The 20,871-nt window shown below is 34.7% G+C and overlaps 1 protein-coding gene across 1 annotated transcript in view; it reads right to left on the reverse strand.

Annotated features, from left to right (window-relative positions):
* The window catches only part of cacna2d2a (calcium channel, voltage-dependent, alpha 2/delta subunit 2a), a 29,511-nt gene extending 10,769 nt beyond the window's left edge, over positions 1-18,742 (reverse strand). Inside the window, exons 1-11 of the mRNA XM_073852601.1 lie at positions 18,608-18,742; positions 16,499-16,588; positions 13,483-13,548; positions 12,073-12,147; positions 11,928-12,002; positions 11,763-11,834; positions 10,854-10,925; positions 10,696-10,757; positions 8,821-8,897; positions 5,819-5,836; positions 2,464-2,524 (exon numbers count right to left, since the gene is read on the reverse strand). Of these exons, the coding sequence (XP_073708702.1) occupies positions 2,464-2,524; positions 5,819-5,836; positions 8,821-8,897; positions 10,696-10,757; positions 10,854-10,925; positions 11,763-11,834; positions 11,928-12,002; positions 12,073-12,147; positions 13,483-13,548; positions 16,499-16,588; positions 18,608-18,742 (803 nt within the window). The remainder of the gene's footprint in view (positions 1-2,463; positions 2,525-5,818; positions 5,837-8,820; positions 8,898-10,695; positions 10,758-10,853; positions 10,926-11,762; positions 11,835-11,927; positions 12,003-12,072; positions 12,148-13,482; positions 13,549-16,498; positions 16,589-18,607) is intronic.
* Between the last annotated feature and the right edge of the window lie 2,129 nt (positions 18,743-20,871).

A 20,871-nucleotide genomic window follows, 5' to 3' on the forward strand; every position in this document is an offset into this window, starting at 1 on the left:
AGATGTGTGAGAGCTGCAGCGATGAGATGTGGAGAAGACATGAGGAACGTCAGAAGATACTGATCCACGACAGCAGACGACAATGATTCAAACACAGAGTTAGGTCGCGTTTTCACAGCCCTGCTTTTTCTTTCAATTGTTTAAGAAAAAATATTATGTTTAGTTATGTACAGTTAGAGTACAGAGTTCATTCTAAAATTACAGTAATAGCAGACTTTGTTATCCTTGAAAATCTAAGCACAATTTGAGACATTGTTGGGATCTCTTCTGAAACTAAAGTAAGTTTCTCAGGTTTAAAATATAACAAGCAGGAGTTTTCAGGTTCAAAACAAGTTATGCTTTATCAGCAGCTGTCATTACCACAGAACTTGTTGTTCAAGTTTGTAAAAAACAAACAAAAATCACAATTTTTAATAATAATATACTAACAATAAAAGTTCAGGTCAGAGATTGAAATGCATTTTTACTTTTTGCTACCAATGTAATTTACAACTACACTGAAAAATGATCTTTCAAAATTGCAAATAAAACTATGTAAATAATATTTCAGTCTTTCTACTTAGTTACTTGCCTTTTTTCTTAATTTTTAGTACAATTTACTAGCAATTTTTTCTGTTTTAGTTATTTGTCTGTGTATTTATAAAGTATTTAACACAGCACATACTCTACCTGCAGAAACTACATTAAACATAACTAGAAGAAATAAAATAAGAATTTAAAGAAAGACCCTTCTGAATGTCTGGCACCATTCCATTGTAAGTGAAATACTGTAGGTGTAACTATTGCTTGTTCGTATAAATGGAGCAAAACTATTTTCTGTATAAATCAAGATGTACACTATTAAAAACAAAGGTTCCAAAATTTTTCCACCACTGAATAAACATTAAAAAAAGGTAATTTCGAGTTTTTATCTCACTTTTTTCTTGCAAGTGCAAGTTTACATCAAACTCGGACGTTTCTTCTCACAATTGTCAGTTATAAAGTCAGGATAGAGGGATAAAAACTTGCAATTGCGAGAAATTAATTAAGAATTGTAGGATAAAAACTCTAACTTCTAACCTTTTCGCTCAGAATTGTGAGATTTAAACTTGCAATTGAGAGTTATAAAATCCTGTTCTCAGCAGAAAAAAGATTGATTTTCTCAGAGTTTTGCGAGTTTATATCTCACAATTCTTATGTAATAACTTGCAATTGCGTTTTATGAAGTCCGAATTGCGAGACAGAACTGACTTTAGTTTTTTTTTCACCAATGTGAGTTTAGATCTTGCAATTCTGACTTCATTTCTCATAATTGCGAGTTTATATCTTTCAATTCTGAGAAAAAAAGCCAGAATTGCATATTTGTATCACATGATTCTGAGAAAAAAGTCTGAATTGCGAGATGCAAACTTGCTATTGCAAGAAAAAAAAGAATTGTGAGATAAAAAGTATTTTTATTTTACCTTTTATATCACACAATTGCCTCTTTTTTTATTCAGTAGCAGAAATGGGCTTCCATAGCAATGCCTTTAAAGAAATAGTTCACCTAAACTAATAAAATTGACTCAACCTCTGTCCACCAAAATATAGATGAATTTGTTTCCTAATCCATTTTTTTACTGGAGGAAGCGTTATTATGCATTATGGACTCATATTTTAGCCATAAGCAAGTTTAAAGTTAAAGTGGTGTGGATTACTTGTGGATAATTGGGATGTTTTTATCAGCTGTTTGGACTCTCATTCTGATGGCACCCATTCACTGCAGAGGATCCATTATTGAGCAAGTGATGTAACGCTAAATTAATGTTGTGGTGGATTAGAGGTAAATAATGATATAAATACTGTTCTGTTCTTTGCACAGACCGATCATTTTGTGTCTTAAGACCTCAGTGTATCGTCATGAGCTGTAGGGTTTAATTTGGTTTTGTCTGTGTATGTTTTTCTTACTCTTAAAGATTTTGACTGCCATTATATGACTGTAACGGTTTGAGTTAAAAATCTTTGTTTGTGTTCTACTTTAGAAACAAAGTCACCTACATCTTGGATGCCCAGGGTGTAAGATAAACAATTTTTTTTTTTTTTTGGGTGAACCCCACTGTAAAAGCCTTTGATTGAATAGAAAGATTCCGTGGATGTTTGAGCTTCTTCATGGAATCATCAATAGCAATAAAGAACCTTTATTTTTAAGAGTGTACTTGTGATAAACCCAGAACAGTAAAAGTCTCCATTTGCTCCAAATGTTGTCTATGAGATAAAACTAAGAGATCTTATTATGATTTTTTCTTTCCTATGGGTGACGGCGAGGACTCTCGACAGACAAAACACAATAAAGAAACACATTCACTTGGGTTAAAATGGAAAGACACGTTACGCACAGCACACACACAGAGAGACTACAGTGACTACGGTATGTTGGAAAGGAAGTTAGCGATGGACGTATGCACGAAAACAGGAACGTGGCTTCAAGAAGTCACACAAAGCTACCTGGGGGCAATGAACACATGTCCCTCTGACTCAAAAGTGTTTGGCAGGAGAGATTCAAAATCTGCAACAGAAACGGGCAAGATTATCCTGGGGAAGCGGAGGACGGAGAACACAGGGAGGCTTCTGAGAAACAAATTAACATCAGCTGCTCTTCAAAAGGTGCAGGAACGCAGTGGGGACGTTACCATAGCAACACTGAGGAATCATGGGGGAATACCAGCGTTAGCCACTATGGTGCCTTCAATGGAGTCGCACTGGCCGAAATAATGGGCTAATTTGGAAAGCAGACACTTATAGCTTGATTCGAATTTTGTCCGAATTTCGTTCTTTTGCAAGTCGGAGAACTGGCTCGACTCGGGATACAAATTGAGACGAAGCGAGTTCTCAGACGTCTTTTCCACGAACCGCTTGGCGTGCCGCTTTTGTTTTCAACAGGCATCAACGTGGCCAACCGTTTAGCTGGGAGTGGGTGAGGCAGGGGTCCTGATGGAGGTGATCGCCCCTCAGACTGGCACCGCGGAGCCGCTCCAGAGACTTAATCGGAGAAAGTGCCCAGCATTGTGGAGGGGAAGAGAAAGGGCAACCCAGTTTGATCGACCAAACAATAGCAAAAATTCTCATGTTATTCCAGCATTTGCATTCATCACACACTGCATCATATCTGCTAAATGAGATCCAATACTTGCTTCTTACCAATTTCAGGGTGCTGATTCCAAAAATAGTGCGATGTCACACTTTATTACAAAATATAATGCATTTTTACCATGTTTGCTTTTGTAAAATAAAGGAGTTTAATGTTGTTTGTTAATTTCCAGAAAAAAAACTGACAAAGACTCGATTTCTGTCTTCCTCTGAACCTAGTTACAACTATTTGTTCAATTCTCAGAACCTTTTCAAATGCAAGTCATTATTTTATGCCTGATCCTGATTTGAAGGTTAGAAATATGGCCAGCGACAGAAGAAAGTGCAAACATGAACCAGATGTTTTCTGCTACATCTGCACTTATTTTACTACACCTAAACATTTTAATACACCAAAATATATATATAATATATAATATCTCATATAATTAAGATAAAATTATAATTTTCTTATTTTGTAAAAATGCTGTACATGATGGAAAGTTTTGATATATATTTTTGAACTCAGCATCATCAAATTAGGTAATATTTTCAGGATGCAGGGCTGTTATGTTTATATTTTATGTCTTGATATTTGACAAATAGTGATGTAAAACAAACATTCAAGTAGCAATTACTCTGGATATATAGAATATGCATATATATAATAAAATCCACAGCCACTGTTGTGCCCAGGTAGTTTTTTCCCTCCACAATGTCTTGCACTTCCAGGTCAGGATAAGTGAAGACGTGGTGGTGGCAGTCTGGGGGGTGATAGACGTACAGAGGGGTCAAGCTGATGAGAAAACGGGGTGTAAGAAGAGGACGACAAACAAACCGGGCGCTACCAAGCGCTCCATCACCAAAACAACAAGAGAGGACCTAAAGGAGGCCATCTAGCAAATTCAACTCTAGCCTATTCCTGCCCATTCCAAAACATGAACTGACCTAAACTGGCTGGCTAAACTAAAGACAAGTTCATAGACATCTTTTAAATCTCTAAGGCAAACATATATGCTTAATCTTCAAGATTTAAAGGGAGAGTTTGGGCGAAAATAAAAATTCAAGATCATTTATTCACCCTCAAACCTATCTGGTGCACACAGGAGATGTTTTGGAAGGATGTTCAAGCTGCTCTTGTCTATTCAGTGAAAGCACACAGTAGACAACGTTTGAAGTGGATCAAAACCAAAGTTGTCCTGAAATCCAAAACAATACCCATTCTTGTCTTTTTTGATCCACTTCACATGTTGACCTTTATATAGCGCCCATGGGCACATTGTTACTGTTAAATAAAACTAGGAACCGCATTTAAATCCAGACTAAAAAACTGTCTAGCTGTGCATTTACTGAATTACTGCTGACTGCACTGTATGATCTTATTTATTTTTCTCTTTTTTAAATATTTGTTAAAGGATGTGCTTTTTTATTGTTAAATTATATTTCTTATTCATTTGTTATGATCATTTGATGATTATTTTTTAACCTCTTTGCAAAGAACTTTTAATTAATATTGTGTATGAAATATAGTATATAATTAAAACTACCTTGGTTTAAAACTATTACAAACAAATCACTATTACTACTATTATGTAACTAATCTCTTTGTTCATTTAAATAGGACTGAACTAAAAAAAATATAAATATTGGATGAATATAATTAAGTAAACAAGCCAAAGCCTAATCTACTCTATTATATATAAGGTTTTCTCCCTTTCATATGATGCTTTTTGGGCAATAAATCAAATTTTAAATAACTGTTTATTGAAAATCTTTCAAATAAATTGGAGAAATTATAATGTTGGTTGGTTCTTCACACACAGCTTTTATATTGCTTTAAAAGACTTGGAATACAGCGCACAAAAATGGACTAGGTTTTATAATACGTTTATGGCAGGTTTTTAATGTTTTTGTCCTTTTTTGATTGACAGTCACTATATATTTTTGCTGAATGAAACAGCAGCATGAAAATTGAGGGATGCAAAATATGTTATTTTGCCTTCAATAGAAGTCAGTCAAATGATTCTGAAACAAAATGAGGGAGAGTAAATGATGAATTTTCATTTTTGGGTAAAAAATTCAGACAGGCAATGATATGCTACACTCAAAGTGCAATCACAACTTCTCAACAAAGACCACAATAAGCTTACTGTAATGCTGGAATGCTAAGTTTCTTTTAGGGATGCTTTTAAACTAAAAACTGCATCTATATGACTAAAGTAAGACTTTTACTAGCCGTGACAAACAACGACTGACCATTTCTACAGCAAATGCACCACTCTGAGGATTTAACACTGTCACTGAGGAAGAAAGGGGGGAGGAGACAGATGGAGGAGAATATTTCCAAACATAACGGACACAGGGATCAGAAATACGTTCGACAGTGAGAGAAAGATCATATTTTATTCTTCGTCAGGAGATGTCAGGGAGAGACCTTAAATGGCTGTCTGAGCCGAGAGAGAGAGAGAGAGAGAAAGAGAGAGAGAGCTTGAAAAGGAGAAAGAGAGAGATGTGGGTGTAGGCCGCAGCAAGAGGGTGGGTGAGTGAGTGAGGGAGTGAAGAAGAGGAGGAGAGAGAGGAAGAGGAGGGTCTTGAAGGCAAGGCGGGCAGGAGGAACAGAGGAGGCAAGCAGGCTGGAACAGGTGGAGGTGGGCGTCAGCGGGGAGTTCAGGACAAGGGTACGAGGAAGGAAGTAGAGTAACAAAGGTAGTGGACCAATATGGTGTATACTTGCCCTTGAAGATTGATCCGTCTGAGGAGGAGAGAGCAGAAAAGAAACAGGGGGGACGGGTAAGGGGAGGAGGGGGGTCACAGACAATATTTTATTCAATGACTGTTTGAATAAAAATATTGTTTTTCTCAAAAAAAGGAAAAATCAAGTCAGTCCAAACAGTAATGAACAACTGAGAACAGGAAGCCAAAATGAATGACACATCGCAAAGAATATATGCAACAAGTAGACGGAGGCAGAAGATGGAGACGAGGAGAGAACATCTCAGAGGACACATGAGCAGAATCAGAGATAACGAACCTTCACCGTATGACAAAACATGGAGAAAAATCATGTCACAAAATGAGAATCACACAAGAGCTAGGAAGCAAGGAACGCTTTGGAAAAAGAAAGAAAGACAGAACTCAATTTTAGACCAAAGAGGAATGTAAGCATAAACTAATTAAATGAACAGGGTTCGTACAGATACCGTAAAATGAAATTCAAGGACTTTTCAAGCACTACTTTTGTGATTTTCAAGGACTTCAATCAGAGATCTCTTTTATCAAACACGACTAGTATTAGACGAAAATGCAAGTCTGAGCTGTTTCAGCTGAGAGAGACTTGCACTGACTGATCTTAAAATATATCAGTGTCTTTGTCTCATGATGCACACCAGTCATATTTTTTTCTAAGGCATGTTTATAAAAATTCCTTCAATGTCTTAATTAAACTATGGCCTAATCCTAAGGGCTAAGCTCTGTCTATGAAACCAGGCCAATGTTTTCCATTTCAAATTCTAAAAAAAAAAACATATACAGTATATATAATAAAAAAATACTAATAAGCCAAATGGCAATAACACAGTGAAGCACATGCAACGTATTACTACTAAAGTAAACTACACTTTTACTATAGTAAAACCACTGTTAATTTTCTTAAGGGATTTGTTTTTGTGCAGGTATATACTTTTTTTTTAATTTTTTTTTACTTTTTTTTGTATTAATGGTTTGATGTTTTGTACTGTTTAAGAACAAAATCAGAAAAAAAATATTTGTGAAATCACTCCGAAATCCTGATCTGAAACAAATGATTTGTGATCCGTGCTCCCAAGTTTTGTGATAAAGCAAAAGATTTGCAAATTTGAATTAGATCTGGACTTCAAAATGCATAACGCAAATCTTTTGATTTGAACCATTTAATTCACTAAATGATTTACAAACCCATTCTAAATAAAATTATTTGCAATATGTGATTAGAAGTCTGAAACAAATGATTTGCAACACACAATCCGACTGGAGCGCTTAGAAATTTCAGCTTTCATCACTGCGTGATGTCAAAATTCGAAAATTAATGACTCTTTTAATTTGATCTGGTTTTTGCTAATGAATCGCTTGAAATGAATGATCAAAGTAACAAGTTTGAATCAATTGAAGCGGTTCCAGTGTAAATGACTCAATTAATGTGGTTTTCTTTTCGCAACTCAGCCACAATACCAGTACTACTACTTGTTTAGCTCGCTTGTTTTCAGACATTAACTGACATACACAAAAAAGTATGATGTTTTTTAAATTGTGTAAATTTTGCGTGAAAAGATACGTGCCTTAAATTTCATAAGCACTTGTACGAACCCTGAATGAATGAAAGCATGAACTACAGACTTAACGAATAAATAAACAAAAGAAAAAACAAACTAAAGGTTAAACAAACAAAAGAATGAACTATAAATAAAAAACGAACAAAAATAAATAAAACAACAAACAAAATGCACAAAAGAGTAAACTAAATATATAAAAAAACTATAAAACTAAACAAAACAATGGGTATAAGAAGTGAAAGAACTAAAAATCAAACTAAAGAACAAATTACAGAAAGAAAGAGACAGAAGTGAGAGATATAAATGAATCAAATGAAAAAGACGGAAGAATGAACAAAAGCTGAAACAAACAAATAAGAGAGAATTAAAGAACTGCACAAAAGAACAAGATCAAACCAAGGAGGAACAAAAGCAATAAAAACGACATTTAAAAAAATGTGAAAAATACACAAAAACAGACTGAATAAAAAGAATGAAACAAACTAGGGATCAAATGAACAAACAAAAAATAACAAAAGTGATAGAATGAAAGTATAAATGCAATGTAGAAACTACTAAGGATCAAACTAAAGCACTAAAGAATAAATAAAACAGAAATGAAACAAATAAAGTAGAATAAACAAAATATGAGCAAACAAATGACCTATAGATAAAATGAATGAACTAAATACAACAGAAATGAATAAATAACAACAAGGAAAAAGAAGGAAAGAAAGGAAAACCAAAGGCGTTCCATCTCCCATGTAGGACAATGGCCCGTCGGGGGGCATTGTGGGATACTTTTTTCTTATTTATTGACTGATTCCAAAGCTGCCGGCAAACAATAAAGCACAGTGAGCATCCACGCGAATCAAAGCAAATAATAAACACGAGCAAACACATAAAGCACACAGTGAAAAGCAAAAGCATGCCTCTTTTCACATCTGGCTAACGAAAACAAAAAGACAAAACCTGTCCAGACAAAAGATGCTTCAGAATCGTCATTGTGAGAGAGAAGACGAGAGCATTTTTTTAATGTTTCGGCAAAAGGAAAAATAATAGCACATGGTCACCATTATTTTCAACTCAGTAAACACAGTAAAACCACAGCTTTCACCTCTCTGGTTTTTAGTGAGGGTTTTTTCTTTGCATCCGTGCAGGGAAAGAAAAATCACCTCAGTACAGAACAGCATGAGGACAGGAGGGAAGAGGGAAGAGGTGGGGTGGGGTTTCACAGAAGAGCACGTCCACTCTCGCTTTTTTCCCAGCGCTGAAACGCGACGCCCCTCGCCGGGAATCCACGCTCGGACCCGACGCTGCTGTGATGTCAGAGAAAGGGGGAGGGGCTTCCGTTGATTGGACGAGAGGGGCGGGAGGGGGGGAACAGGAAGTCTCTTTGGGAAGAAAGAAAGGTAAGCAGGCTTTGCGTTAGCCTGCCCCTGGTACTTACACTGAACCTGGAGGATCTGGTCGCTCAGGTTGGCCTTGATGTGGTTTTCGCTGTAGGACGGCAGAACTAAACCCAGACTGCGAGGAAGGAAAGGGAGAATCGGAATATCATTTGCATATGACCACATTTGCAACCAATCACACTTTTTTAAAGCAAATGTGACCCTGGACCACAAAACCAGTCTTAAGTAGCAAGGGTATATTAGTAGCCAAGTAAACATCATGTTCAGTGAAGATATTTTGTAAATTTCCTACTGTAAATATATCAAAACTTAATTTTTGATTAGTAATATGCATTGCTAAGAACTTCATTTGGACAACTTTAAAGGCATTTTTCTTAATATTTTGATAAGATATTAAGTGCAGCTTTCTGAAAAAATCTGATTATACTTAAAACGAGAAAAAAAAACGGACAATTGGTAAGAAAAATAAACTTATTGATTTAAACAACAACTCAATTTTGATACATTTTTCAGAAAACATTGTGTAACTTTGCTTCTTAAAGGGATGGTTCGGAGTAGATTTAACTTCATTGCTATGCACTCCGAAGCCCATGTAAATACCCCATCCGAAGTTTTTTTTTTACCTTAGTCAAACATTGAGGGAGATATCAGAGTTTTTCGAATGGCTTGCTACTGCCGTACATGGTACATGTGATGCATCTCGTAAATTGCACCACTAAACGTGCACGTAATCTTACCAAACTTCTACAGTAGTGTAAATGGAGTATGTACTCACAAAACGCTGCATCGGAAAATTTGTAAGTCCACCATGAGTGTTTTAAAAACAACTTTTACCCGATCCCTACTAGTCTCAAAAACTACAAATGGCGACACGTCGACGTCACTTCCCTGGTTTGGGAAAAGCACGTAAAAGTCCACCTACTATGTCTGTGTGCATGTCAACGTAGTAGGTGGACTTTTATGTGCTTTTCCCAAACCAGGGAAAAGTTGTTTTTAAAACACTCCTTTCCTAAGATATAAAAATTACTTTACACTTAAAACAAGAAAAAATGGCCAATTGGTATGAAAAATAAACATTGATTTGAACATTTTTCAGAAAACATTATGTAACTTCTTAAGTATAAATGTATCTTGATTTAAGAATGTTTAGATATTTCTACTGGAGAATTGACAAAAATACTAATAAAGAAAGTAATTTTATATTCAAATATATATTAATTATACTGTCTTGTTGACAGTACAACACTGTAAAACTGATATTTTCTTTAATTTATGGGTAATATATGCAAGTAAGTAACTACTAACTTTTAATTTAAAAAATTTAGGCAAGGCAATCTTATTTATATAGCATATCTAATAAAAAAATACTTTATATTGGCAAAATTAAGAGATAAAAGTATCCATTTTAAACACATTTCAAACATGAGTATATAAATGAAAAATAAAATGTAAAAAATCTAAATGCTACTACAAAGTAAAATTGCCCAAATAAGGCCTTATGTCCCAAATTCTAGTTTTAACAGAACTGCAAAAATCCCAAACAAAAATTTCAACTTAGAAAAACTGCTGATACCGTTTGATTTACTGAGGTAGATGAACAGCGTTTTCTGAACAATAATAACAAATTTCAAGTCCTATTTTGTGTTTTATTCATGGTTCAATCATTATTCAAGATTTTATTAATTCACTGAAATAATGACTAATATCCAAAAGGCCCTGCTGAAGAGACTAATTTTGGGAACCATACTATATTACTCATTTTGGCAGGTTATGGAAGGCAATTAAAATTCATGACTAATTTCAACAAAACTGCATTTAATGTTTCACAGTCTAAACTTAAAATAGCCAAGAGGATGAAGAGAGAAAGTGACTGAAGTACACAAAAATGCAGTATGAAAGTGTGTCATATTGACCTGTAATCTGTGCCCTCCACTGGACTCCATATGTACGTCCTCTGGACCTCATCAATGTAACGCTGAAAATACACACAGAAACAGCAGCACATTACCAACCAACCGTACGATCATTACACCGTATGCCATTATATTTAGGAGGAGGTCATGTGACTCACCTCATCCGCAGACTTCACTAGTGTCTTGATTCTCCTCTGTCCTTGTCTGCCATCTATCATTAGACGGCGAATCTACGAAAAGATAAAAAAAAAAAAAAATAGATAATTTCATCATCTTTATTTAAAATGGTCTCATTCATTGTGTATTACTATTTTGCAGTGTGTTCTTGGACTGTAAACTGATTAAAGAGATTTAAACATTATTTAAAATCAAGATTTGACTTTCTCAAACCGCTGTATAGTTTTCCAGGTACAAGTTTGAGATGATTTTTCATGTTTTTGAAATAAGTCTCTTCTACTCACCAAGGCTTCATTTATTTGATTAAAAATACAATAAAAACAGTAATATTTTGAAATATTATTAAAATTCAAAACAACTGTTTTCTATTTAAACATGTCATAAAATGTAATTTATTTCTGTGATGCATTACTCCAGTCTTCAGAGTCACATGATCTTTCAGAATTTGATTTGCTGCTCAGTAAACATTTCTTATTTTTAACAATGTTAAAAACAGTTGTGCTCCTTAATATTTTTGTGAAAACCATAAATTTAGATATTTTAAACAAGTAGTTTTATATTCAAATAAACATGAATTATACTGTCTTGCTGACAGCACAACAATGTAATTTTTTTTTTAATTCTAGGACACTTTGATGAATAGAAAATTAAAATGAACAGCATTTATTTGAAATGTAAACGTTTGGTAACAATATAATATAACAATATAAATCTTTACTGCCACTTTTGATCATTTTAAAGCATCCCTGCTTAATCCAGAGAAGCATGACCTGCTTTGCTAAACTCTGCCTTGCTGTCTGATGAGTAATTTAATGACATTTTAATAATGTATTTGGCACATTTTCAGGGAGAACTTAATGTACTTAGTGTAACTTAATAGAGAGGTTCACCTCCTCCTTGTTGCGGTCTGGAAGTTCAGCATCCAAGAAGTCCAAAGTGACCGGCTCTCTGAAGTTAATGATCTACACAAATGCATTAGAAAAAGGAGAGGAACATGTCAAAAAGAACTACATTTTTGACCAAATTTAAGGTCTACAAACTCAAACACTTTTTACCTTAGGCTGAAGGTTGGGGTGCAGCAGCACATAACCATTAGGATCTATGGCAAACGTGTAACCATTGGCTCCAAGCTGTGTACAGAGATGCAAATTAATGACTGATGATTGAAAGAAAAGTGCCAGAAAAAGAGATTTCACTTACCTTATATCTTGGTGTGAGTTCTTTAATTTCATTGAGGGCGATGTCTACACCCATGACACCAAGAATCAACTGATTCTGCAAGAAAGAAACCAACAGACTGAAAAATACAACAAACGACCACAAGGGGGCAGAATTGATATTTGACAAAACTAAAGGTAACAATCAAAGCAAACAGTCAAAAACAACTGGATTAATGCTTGGAGAGTGAACTATTTGTCAAACAAGCACATTTCTTCATTTTTATGTTATACATAATGTTGAGTTGTTGTATCGTTGTTATCATGACCACTGTCAAAGACAAAAAATACAAAGCTTTGGTAAAAAGCATCTGCTAAGGACATAAATTAAAGAACAAATAAAGTGAGAAACGAAAATATGCCTCCAAGAAAAATAACCAGTATGTGATGACACGCAATGTGTTGAATTAAAATGCGCTCTGCATTTATCACTCACACTGACAGGACATTTGATCATCTAATGGAAATGTTATTCATCTATCAATGCACAATAAAAGATGTGTGCAAACATTACCGATTCAATCCAGCTGAACAGACGATGTTTAGAATACAGTTTTACCTTGAAATATGCATCATGGAATACATCATAAGGGTCAATTTTTTGATATTGAGATTTATACATCGTCTGAAATACATCTTGTACATCAACTGAATAAATAAGCTTTCCATTTGATCTATGGTTTGTTAGGACATGACAATATTTGAAAATCTGGAATCTGAGGGTGCAAAAAATCTAAATACTGAGAAAAATGTCTTTAAAGTTGTCCAAATGAAGTCCTTAGCAATGCATATTACTAATCAAAAATTAACTTTTGATATATTTACAGTAGGAAATTTACAAAACATCTTCTTAGAACATGATCTTTACTTTATATCTTCATGAAAAATCAATAATTTTGACCCATACAATGTATTGTTGGCTATTGCTACAAATATACTTGTTCGAATTGGTCACATATATACAAAGCACAAATGCTCCTAATAAATGTTAATTAACACTTCCATTCATTACAGGATATTTTAATAAATTAAAACCACCGTTTAGTCTTTTAGTTATGCCTGATAAATGTAATTCAACAACATTCATACAGTTTAACTATGGTTTAAGAGTTCAAATAGAACTGTATGGACTATTTATGAAATTAAACTTCAAACCATACTCAAACGCCCTTGTGCGTCTTCAAAGTCAAGCCCTATTCAATATGCATTCGACACGATTGTGAAACATGCCGCTCTCGAACAGTTTGTCAATGTCAGTTAGGGAACATGCTAAGAATTAGAACCGGAACGTGATCACACTCATAATGCAAAAACTCCAGCATTTGTTTAATCCTGCGGGGTTCGAGAAACATATTACTAGGTGTTCATTTACAGGAATCTGCTCGCGACTTACTTTGGAGTCTCCGTCAGTGGTGAGATTGAAGACTGGCATTGTGCCGGTAATGACGAGACCCAAACCCTGTGAAAAAACAAACACTGCAATATAAAAAGTTTGTTTTTTTTATTGCTGTGAACTAAAGGAAGTTCACAGTACACTGCACACATGAATAAAAGACTGCCGCATATAAAGCGCCGTCCAACTCGTGGTAAAATTATATGGTCAATGACAAAGCAAACTAGCTGTGGAGATTCAAATTTGTGCATTCTAGAAAGAAAACAAAGAATGAACAATATCACAGCCAGTGGCTGTCACTAACAATGCAATCTGAAAGGCTTTCTCAGTCTCAAATCAATGAATAACGGCATGTGTCTATGCATTTCAGTCTTTCCTACAGGATACGGTTCTTCCAGCATGGTGCGATAAACCCCTAATGCGCTAAACAATAACTAATAGCATTTCTTCAACAGTTCATAAACAAAACACTTATTTTAATAGAACTCTGTTGTGTGTATGTATATTTAAGTACACTTTGGGTTTAGAACAACCAGTCAGTAAGTTGACTGAATAAAGTTTTACTAACCTTACAAATAAACATTTATTTCAAAAAGTAATCAACTCTGATTTATTGGAACACCAGCAGTTTAGTGAGTGAGTCATTCAAGCTGATTCACTCAGAAAGTGAGTCACCTGATTCAGTCACTAATAGGTGAATCATTCAGAAGAATCACATAAATCAGCGGATTTATTTGTAAATTAGTCAGCCTGCTGTGCAACAGAAATGCAATAAAATTGAACTATTTTTGTCAATATGCTTAAAAGTGTGTATAACCTGTGTGCAACGATTCCTACTATAAGCTATATTTCATGCAGAAATGTGTAATCTAAGGGTGTTTACACATACACAAGTTATTCCTTTGCATTTTGATTGTCAAAACAATCCCATTCCCAAGGATCCACAAAAATGTCTACAAATGCTGTAATATTATGCATGCCAGGGAAATAGTTTGTTGATGTCACTTTGTAAAAAAACAGTATCGTTTTCAAAAACTTGCACTTTGAGTGTTTTCTAAAATGCTTCTAAAATGCCATTGTTGCATAAATACCGCATTAAATGTTTGTCTTTTTCATTGAAAATGGTGTTGTGTAAATTCTGCCTTACGGTCATGAACCCAAAATAAGGTAATGGAAATATCAATACAGTTGAAGTCAAAAGTTTACATACACCTTGCAGAATCTGGAAAATGTTCATTATTTTATCAAAATAAGAGGGATCGTACAAAATGCATGTTATGTTTTATTTAGTACTGACCTGAATAAGATATTGCACATAAAAGATGTTTACATATAGTTTATATTTATAAAAATGATAAATTACATAAACTTGATTCTTAATACTGTTTTGTTACCTGAATGATCCACAGCTATGGATTTTTTGTTTAGTGATAGTTGTTCATGAGTCCCTTGTTTGTCCTGAACAGTTAAACTGCCTTTCAGAAAAATCCATCAGCTTTTCAGCTTTTTTGTGTATTTGATTTCTTTCCAACAATGACTGTATGATGTTGAGATCCATCTTTTCACACTGAGGACAACTGAGGGACTCATATGCAACTATTACAGAAGATTCAAATGCTCATTGATGCTTCAGAAGGAAACACGATGGATTAAGAACTTTTGGAATTTGAAAATCTGGGTAAATTGAACTTTTTGTGTCATCATGTGAATCTTCTGTAGCTTCCGAAGAGCAGCACCAAATGAAAACATATGATATTTAGGCAAAATGAGAAAAATGTACACATCTTCATTCTGTTCAAAAGTTTTCACCCCCGGGCTCTTAATGCATCGTGTTTCCTTCTGGAGCATCAATGAGCATTTGAAACTTCTGCAAGGCCCCGATCACACCGAACGCATTTTTGCAGTGAGAGGCGCCTTTTTTGAATGGTTTTCTGTTGGCAGCGAGCGTTCTGCGCGCTGCTAATGCGCCCCTTGCGTTTTCGCCACCTGCTGCGCCTCACTGAAGTTGAAAAAAAATGCAACTCTGAGTGGAAAAACGCCCAACGTCATTCACGTTTTTTCCATTGTCCAATCGAATGAATGGAGAGGCAGGCCTTCTGTTGTGGTGACGAAAGTTTACCGTTGCTTAAAAAGTTGCTTAAAAGACTGCAAGAAATGGAGAAACTTTTGGTGTCTGTCGTGGGTAACCCGGAGCTGTATTTTTTAGGGTTTCTGCTAATATGACAGTTTAATTAACAGCAAAAACCAAAGATTTTAGAGCGCTCGCTTTATAATCCTTTGATTTGACTGACAGGACAGCTGTTTTGGTCGTTGCCTAGCAACATAAAAAAAACATAGCACACTGCTCTTTTTTTCAAAGTCACCAAAAAAATGGCAGTGCTGTGCGCCTCGCGTTTTTAGAACTAAAAGACGCGTTCGGTGTGATCGGGGCCTAATAGTTGCACATGAGCGCCTCAGTTGTCTTCAGTGTGAAAAGATGGATCTCAAAATCATACAGTCATTGTTGGAAAGGGTTCAAATACACAAAATACCAATGAATTTGTGGGACCTGAATGATTTTTCTGATGAACAGCGGGCAAACAAGGGACTCATGAACAACTATTCAGGACCATTCAGGTAACAACACTTAAGAATCAAGCATATGTAAACTTTTGAACGGGGTCATTTTTTAATAATTCAACTATTATTTTCACTTGTGGACTATATGTAAACATCTTTTATGTGAAATATCTTATTCAGGTCAGTGCTAAACAAAAAACAACATGCATTTTGTATGATCCCTCATATTTTGGTAAAATAATTAACATTTTGCAGATTCTGCAAGGTGTATGTAAACTTTTGACTTCAACTGTATGTACTACTGATCATGAAATCAGATAAACAAGTATTTAAAAACCAAACACTTAATTTAAGCAGGCTCATATTGTGGGCAGACTGATCCATTGGCCATATTTGAAATTATACAGTGCAATTTTGAGTTGATGATGATGATGATGGTGGTGGTAATCTTCCATACCAGAGCATCCTGGTAAACGTTGGTCCACTGCACTTGTTTAGCCCGTTCTCCTGCCAGCACCATTGGCCGTCCAAGAACATCCAAATACTCCTATAAACAAAAAACAAAGAATTCAACACATATACCACAAGAACTGTATCCCAGCTTACAACAATTTTACAACAAACACGCCCAGCATCAGCAATCAAAAGCATCTATTCTCAACAGGTTACAACTATTAACACTCTGAGCTCTGAAAGTGCAACACTAAAGGCAGGAGTCCACACCTCCCTCTGCCATAAAGCAAACGACTGCGACTCGCCGCTCCATTACATAAAGCACGCTGTTAAAAGCGTCCGCCCGAGGGGCCAGTAAAGCCAGCTGCACAGAGGCACTTCCAGCCGTAACAAATCATCATAAAGCAGCTATTAAAGCATATTACAGCTGTTAGAAAGCACATTCTCGCTCTGGAGGGGTAGGGTGGGCTGCCACAGGACGACACTTGTTGGGTCGCCGTAAGCACAGGCTTATAAATGACACTTTGGATTTCAACACAACACTCTTTGTGAGGTTAACCATTCAAAGAAGTGAACCACACTAAAAAGTCTAAAAGAATGGGTCGTACTGTATTAGACCCCAAATAACAAAAACAAGATTACTTTTTAAGATGATCACTCTTAAAAAAAGAAAGTAAGATTTTAATGAGTCTCTTCTGCTCACTAAGCCTGCATTTATTTGATCTAAAGTGCAGTAAAAACAGTTCAATTTTGAAATATTTTAAATTGTGTTCTATTTGAATATTGAATTTTGAAATGTAATTTATTCCTGTGATTTCAAAGCTGAATTTTTAGCATCATTACTCCAGTCACACGATCCTCTAGAAATCACTCTAATATTCTGATTTGCTGCTCAAAAAACATTTATTATTGTTGAAAACAGCTGAGTCGAAAATCTATATCTATATTTAAAATAGTTGAGTAAATTTTTTAAGGTTTATTTGATGAATAGAAAGTTCAGAAGAACAGCATTCATCTGAAATTTAAATCTCTTGTAACATTATAAATGTCTTTATCATCACTTTTGGCCAATTTAAAGCATCCTTGCTACATAAAAGTATTAATTTCTATCATTTCTGCCCCCCCCCCCCCCCCTCAAAAAAAAATACGATACTGACTTCAGTCTTTTGAATGGTATAGTGTATAATGTACTTTTTTATTTCAGATACATTTTGATCATTAGATCTTTCTATTCATCAAAAAATGTACTCAAAAAAATTTACTTAACTACTTTAAATATAGATTAAAGTAATAATAATGAATGTTTCTTGAACAGCAAATCAGCATATTAGAATGATTGCTGAAGGATCATGTGACTGGAGTAATATTATGACTAAAAATTTCGCTTTGATCACAGGAATAAATGACATAAGCAAATATATTCAAGTTATTTTAAACAATTAAAATATTTAAGAATTTTACGGCTTTTGCTGTATATATCAAATAAATGCAGGTTTGAAAATGCTATTTTAAATCATGAAAATACTATTTTAATTTATTTGCTTTATTAGTCTTCCAAAACATTTTGACCAAAATAAATGTCCATGCCAGCCATTTATGGTTTTTCATTCAATTTTTAAGAGACTGCACTCTATAATACACAATTTAAATATTCATTTTTTTGAGCTCAGCATAACTTGTGATATAACCATGTTTTATTATACTTTATTATTTAATTTTTAATAGTTATCAAGCTTTTTCACATTTCCTATGTTTTCGATGACTGTAAAAACCTTTCTTTTTTCCTGTTTATTCATGAAATTCACCTGAAAGTTTCTCTTGCTCCGTGTTGATGCCGGGCTGAGAAAACACATTCAATAATGCAATCTTCCAACTTCAACATAATGGAGGGCCAGCAGCTTATGTGGGAAATATTTTGTCTCTCTGAAAGCCAGTGGCTTGTGTAAGTGTGGCCTTTTGATGAAACGGCAGCATTAGGCCACTTTTATTTCTTGCTGGAACATGGAAGTGCTGACAAGCGTAACCTATTCTATTATTAGCTCACTAAAACACCGTTTAACGTGCCGTTGGGACACATTTCAGCAGAGACGTTGACAGGCGGACCTTTTCACACAGGAGAAAGGAGAAAGGTAAACAGCGGTGGGCCGGTAATGGCGGTCTCTGCGGTACGAGGGGATAAAGAGCAGTGACACAGCAGGCTGCCGCTCAGATTAGCTTGTAGATTTCCAGTCTGTCCATAAACCTTCATCAACTCAATGCAGCAGCTCAGTTATGAAGGAGCCGGATTTATATTCACACGGTTCTCATTATACTTAGCAATGTGACACTTTAATGTTACACAGGCAGAGAGTAAAGGTAAAGGCAGCAGCTTTTTCCATTTGAACACTTTCATAATCAACTCAATCGCTTTCCAATCACATTAATAGCCTGAGTATTTTTGCAAACAGCATGTGAGTAATTCGAATTAAGCATAAATGCATTATATAATAAAATAATCCTATATGTACTATATATTTTTGAAGAAATTAATACTTTTATTCAGCAAAACTGATCAAAAGTGTCAGTAAATACATGTTACAAAAGGTTCTATTTCATATAAATGCTGCTCTTTTAAATGTTAAATTCAAAGAATCTTGAAAAAAAAAAGATTAGAGAAAATATGAAGCAGAACAACTGTTTTCAGCATCAATAACAATTATAAATGTTCCTTGAGCAGGAAATCAGCATATTAGAATGATTTCTGAAGGATCATGTGACAATGAAGTCACAATGATAATGAAAATTCAGCTTTGCATCACAGAAATAAATATTTAAAATATTCTAATAAAAACAGTTTATGTAATAATATTTCACAATATTACTGTTTTTACTGTATATTTGATCAAACAAATGATAACCTTGTGAACAATAAAATAAAAATGAAAATCTACTAAAGTACTAAAAATAGCAAAAATTGAGACCATTGACACTGAGATCCTATTATAGTTTTTAACATTATGAATTTGTTTTTATTCATTTTCATTTTAAAACTTGCAAGGTATATTTAAAATTTTAGTATTTTTTATTTTGTGATAGATAGATAGATAGAAACTGCACTTTAGCAAAATTAATTTAAATATAAAAAATAATTTGAAGAGCTTAGCAAAACTTACATTTACTATAGTAACGTTCATGTTTTATTATATTTTGTTATTACATTTTTTACAGTTATTATGATTTTTTTTTTTTTTATTAAACATTTTTCTAATTTCCTAAACTGCCCATGTTTTGGGTGAATGCTTATTAAACCTTTTTCAAATTTCTTAATTTGAGATCCTATTATAGATTTTATTAACATTATGAATTAGTTTTTATTTTTATATTTTCCACTTTTTACTTATTTTTATATGTTCAACTTCAAATTAAAATTTCTATCATTTTTCTTTTGTTTTGCAACTTTTACTTTACTGTACATAAAGGTACACTGAATGAAAAGTAGAGATGTTGAGCTATTTAGCTGAAATAAAATAAAAGTTGTTTTTTTTTTGTTTTAGTTAATGTTATTTCATTAATCTTTTTGATGGTTTTAGTTAACGCTAATTTAGACAAAATAACAACCCTGGATTTACACAAAATAATAACTGCCTCAGTTGCTAAATTGTGTATCATTGCAGTGTAAACTATATTATCGCCCAGCTATAATCTGCTAAATGTGACTATAAATCACGAAGATATCAAGATATTATAAGCGTCAACAACATGGTTTTCAGTAAAGTTGCTTTGAAACAATTTGTATTGTGAAAAGCATTATATAAATAATTTGACTTGTCTTTGGAAATGTAGTTCAAGCATCTTTCAGACATTCACTAGAAGAACTTTTTGCAGGTTTGATGGTTTTTCCTGTCAGAAATCCACCGGCATCTGCGAGCGATTGCTGTGGAAGTGCAGTTGGCGGTTATTTTTGGCAGCGGCCATCCACGGCTCTCCGAGGTAACAGTATGTGACAGGGGAGGAGGTGGTGAGGAGGTGCACAGGTGTGGCGGCCGCTGCTGTCGATATATACAGTTATGCGCCCACACCTGTCTCACGCAGGCTATTAGAATAAGTGGCAGTTCTCTGAATAAAATTACACTCAGCCTAATGGAACAGCTGATGGTCTATTCAAGTGCCTGATCAGCTCGCCTGCGGGGAGGTTCGACGCAAGCCGGGGGGAGGGAGAAAATAGGGAGGCGAGATGGGAAGGAGGAGACACGAATGAATAAAGCAAAGTTGGATTGGAAAAAGAGGGGAGCAGATAGTAAAAGGTGATAGAGAGAAGATAAAGAAGCAAGGCTGAAGCGTCAGTGAAGAGCGCTGAATAATCACACAGAAGAGGTGAGGAAATTGAGGCCGACCGCT

The sequence above is a fragment of the Garra rufa genome, chromosome 12 (genome assembly GCF_049309525.1).
Source record: "Garra rufa chromosome 12, GarRuf1.0, whole genome shotgun sequence".
Classification (NCBI taxonomy): Eukaryota; Metazoa; Chordata; class Actinopteri; order Cypriniformes; family Cyprinidae; genus Garra; species Garra rufa.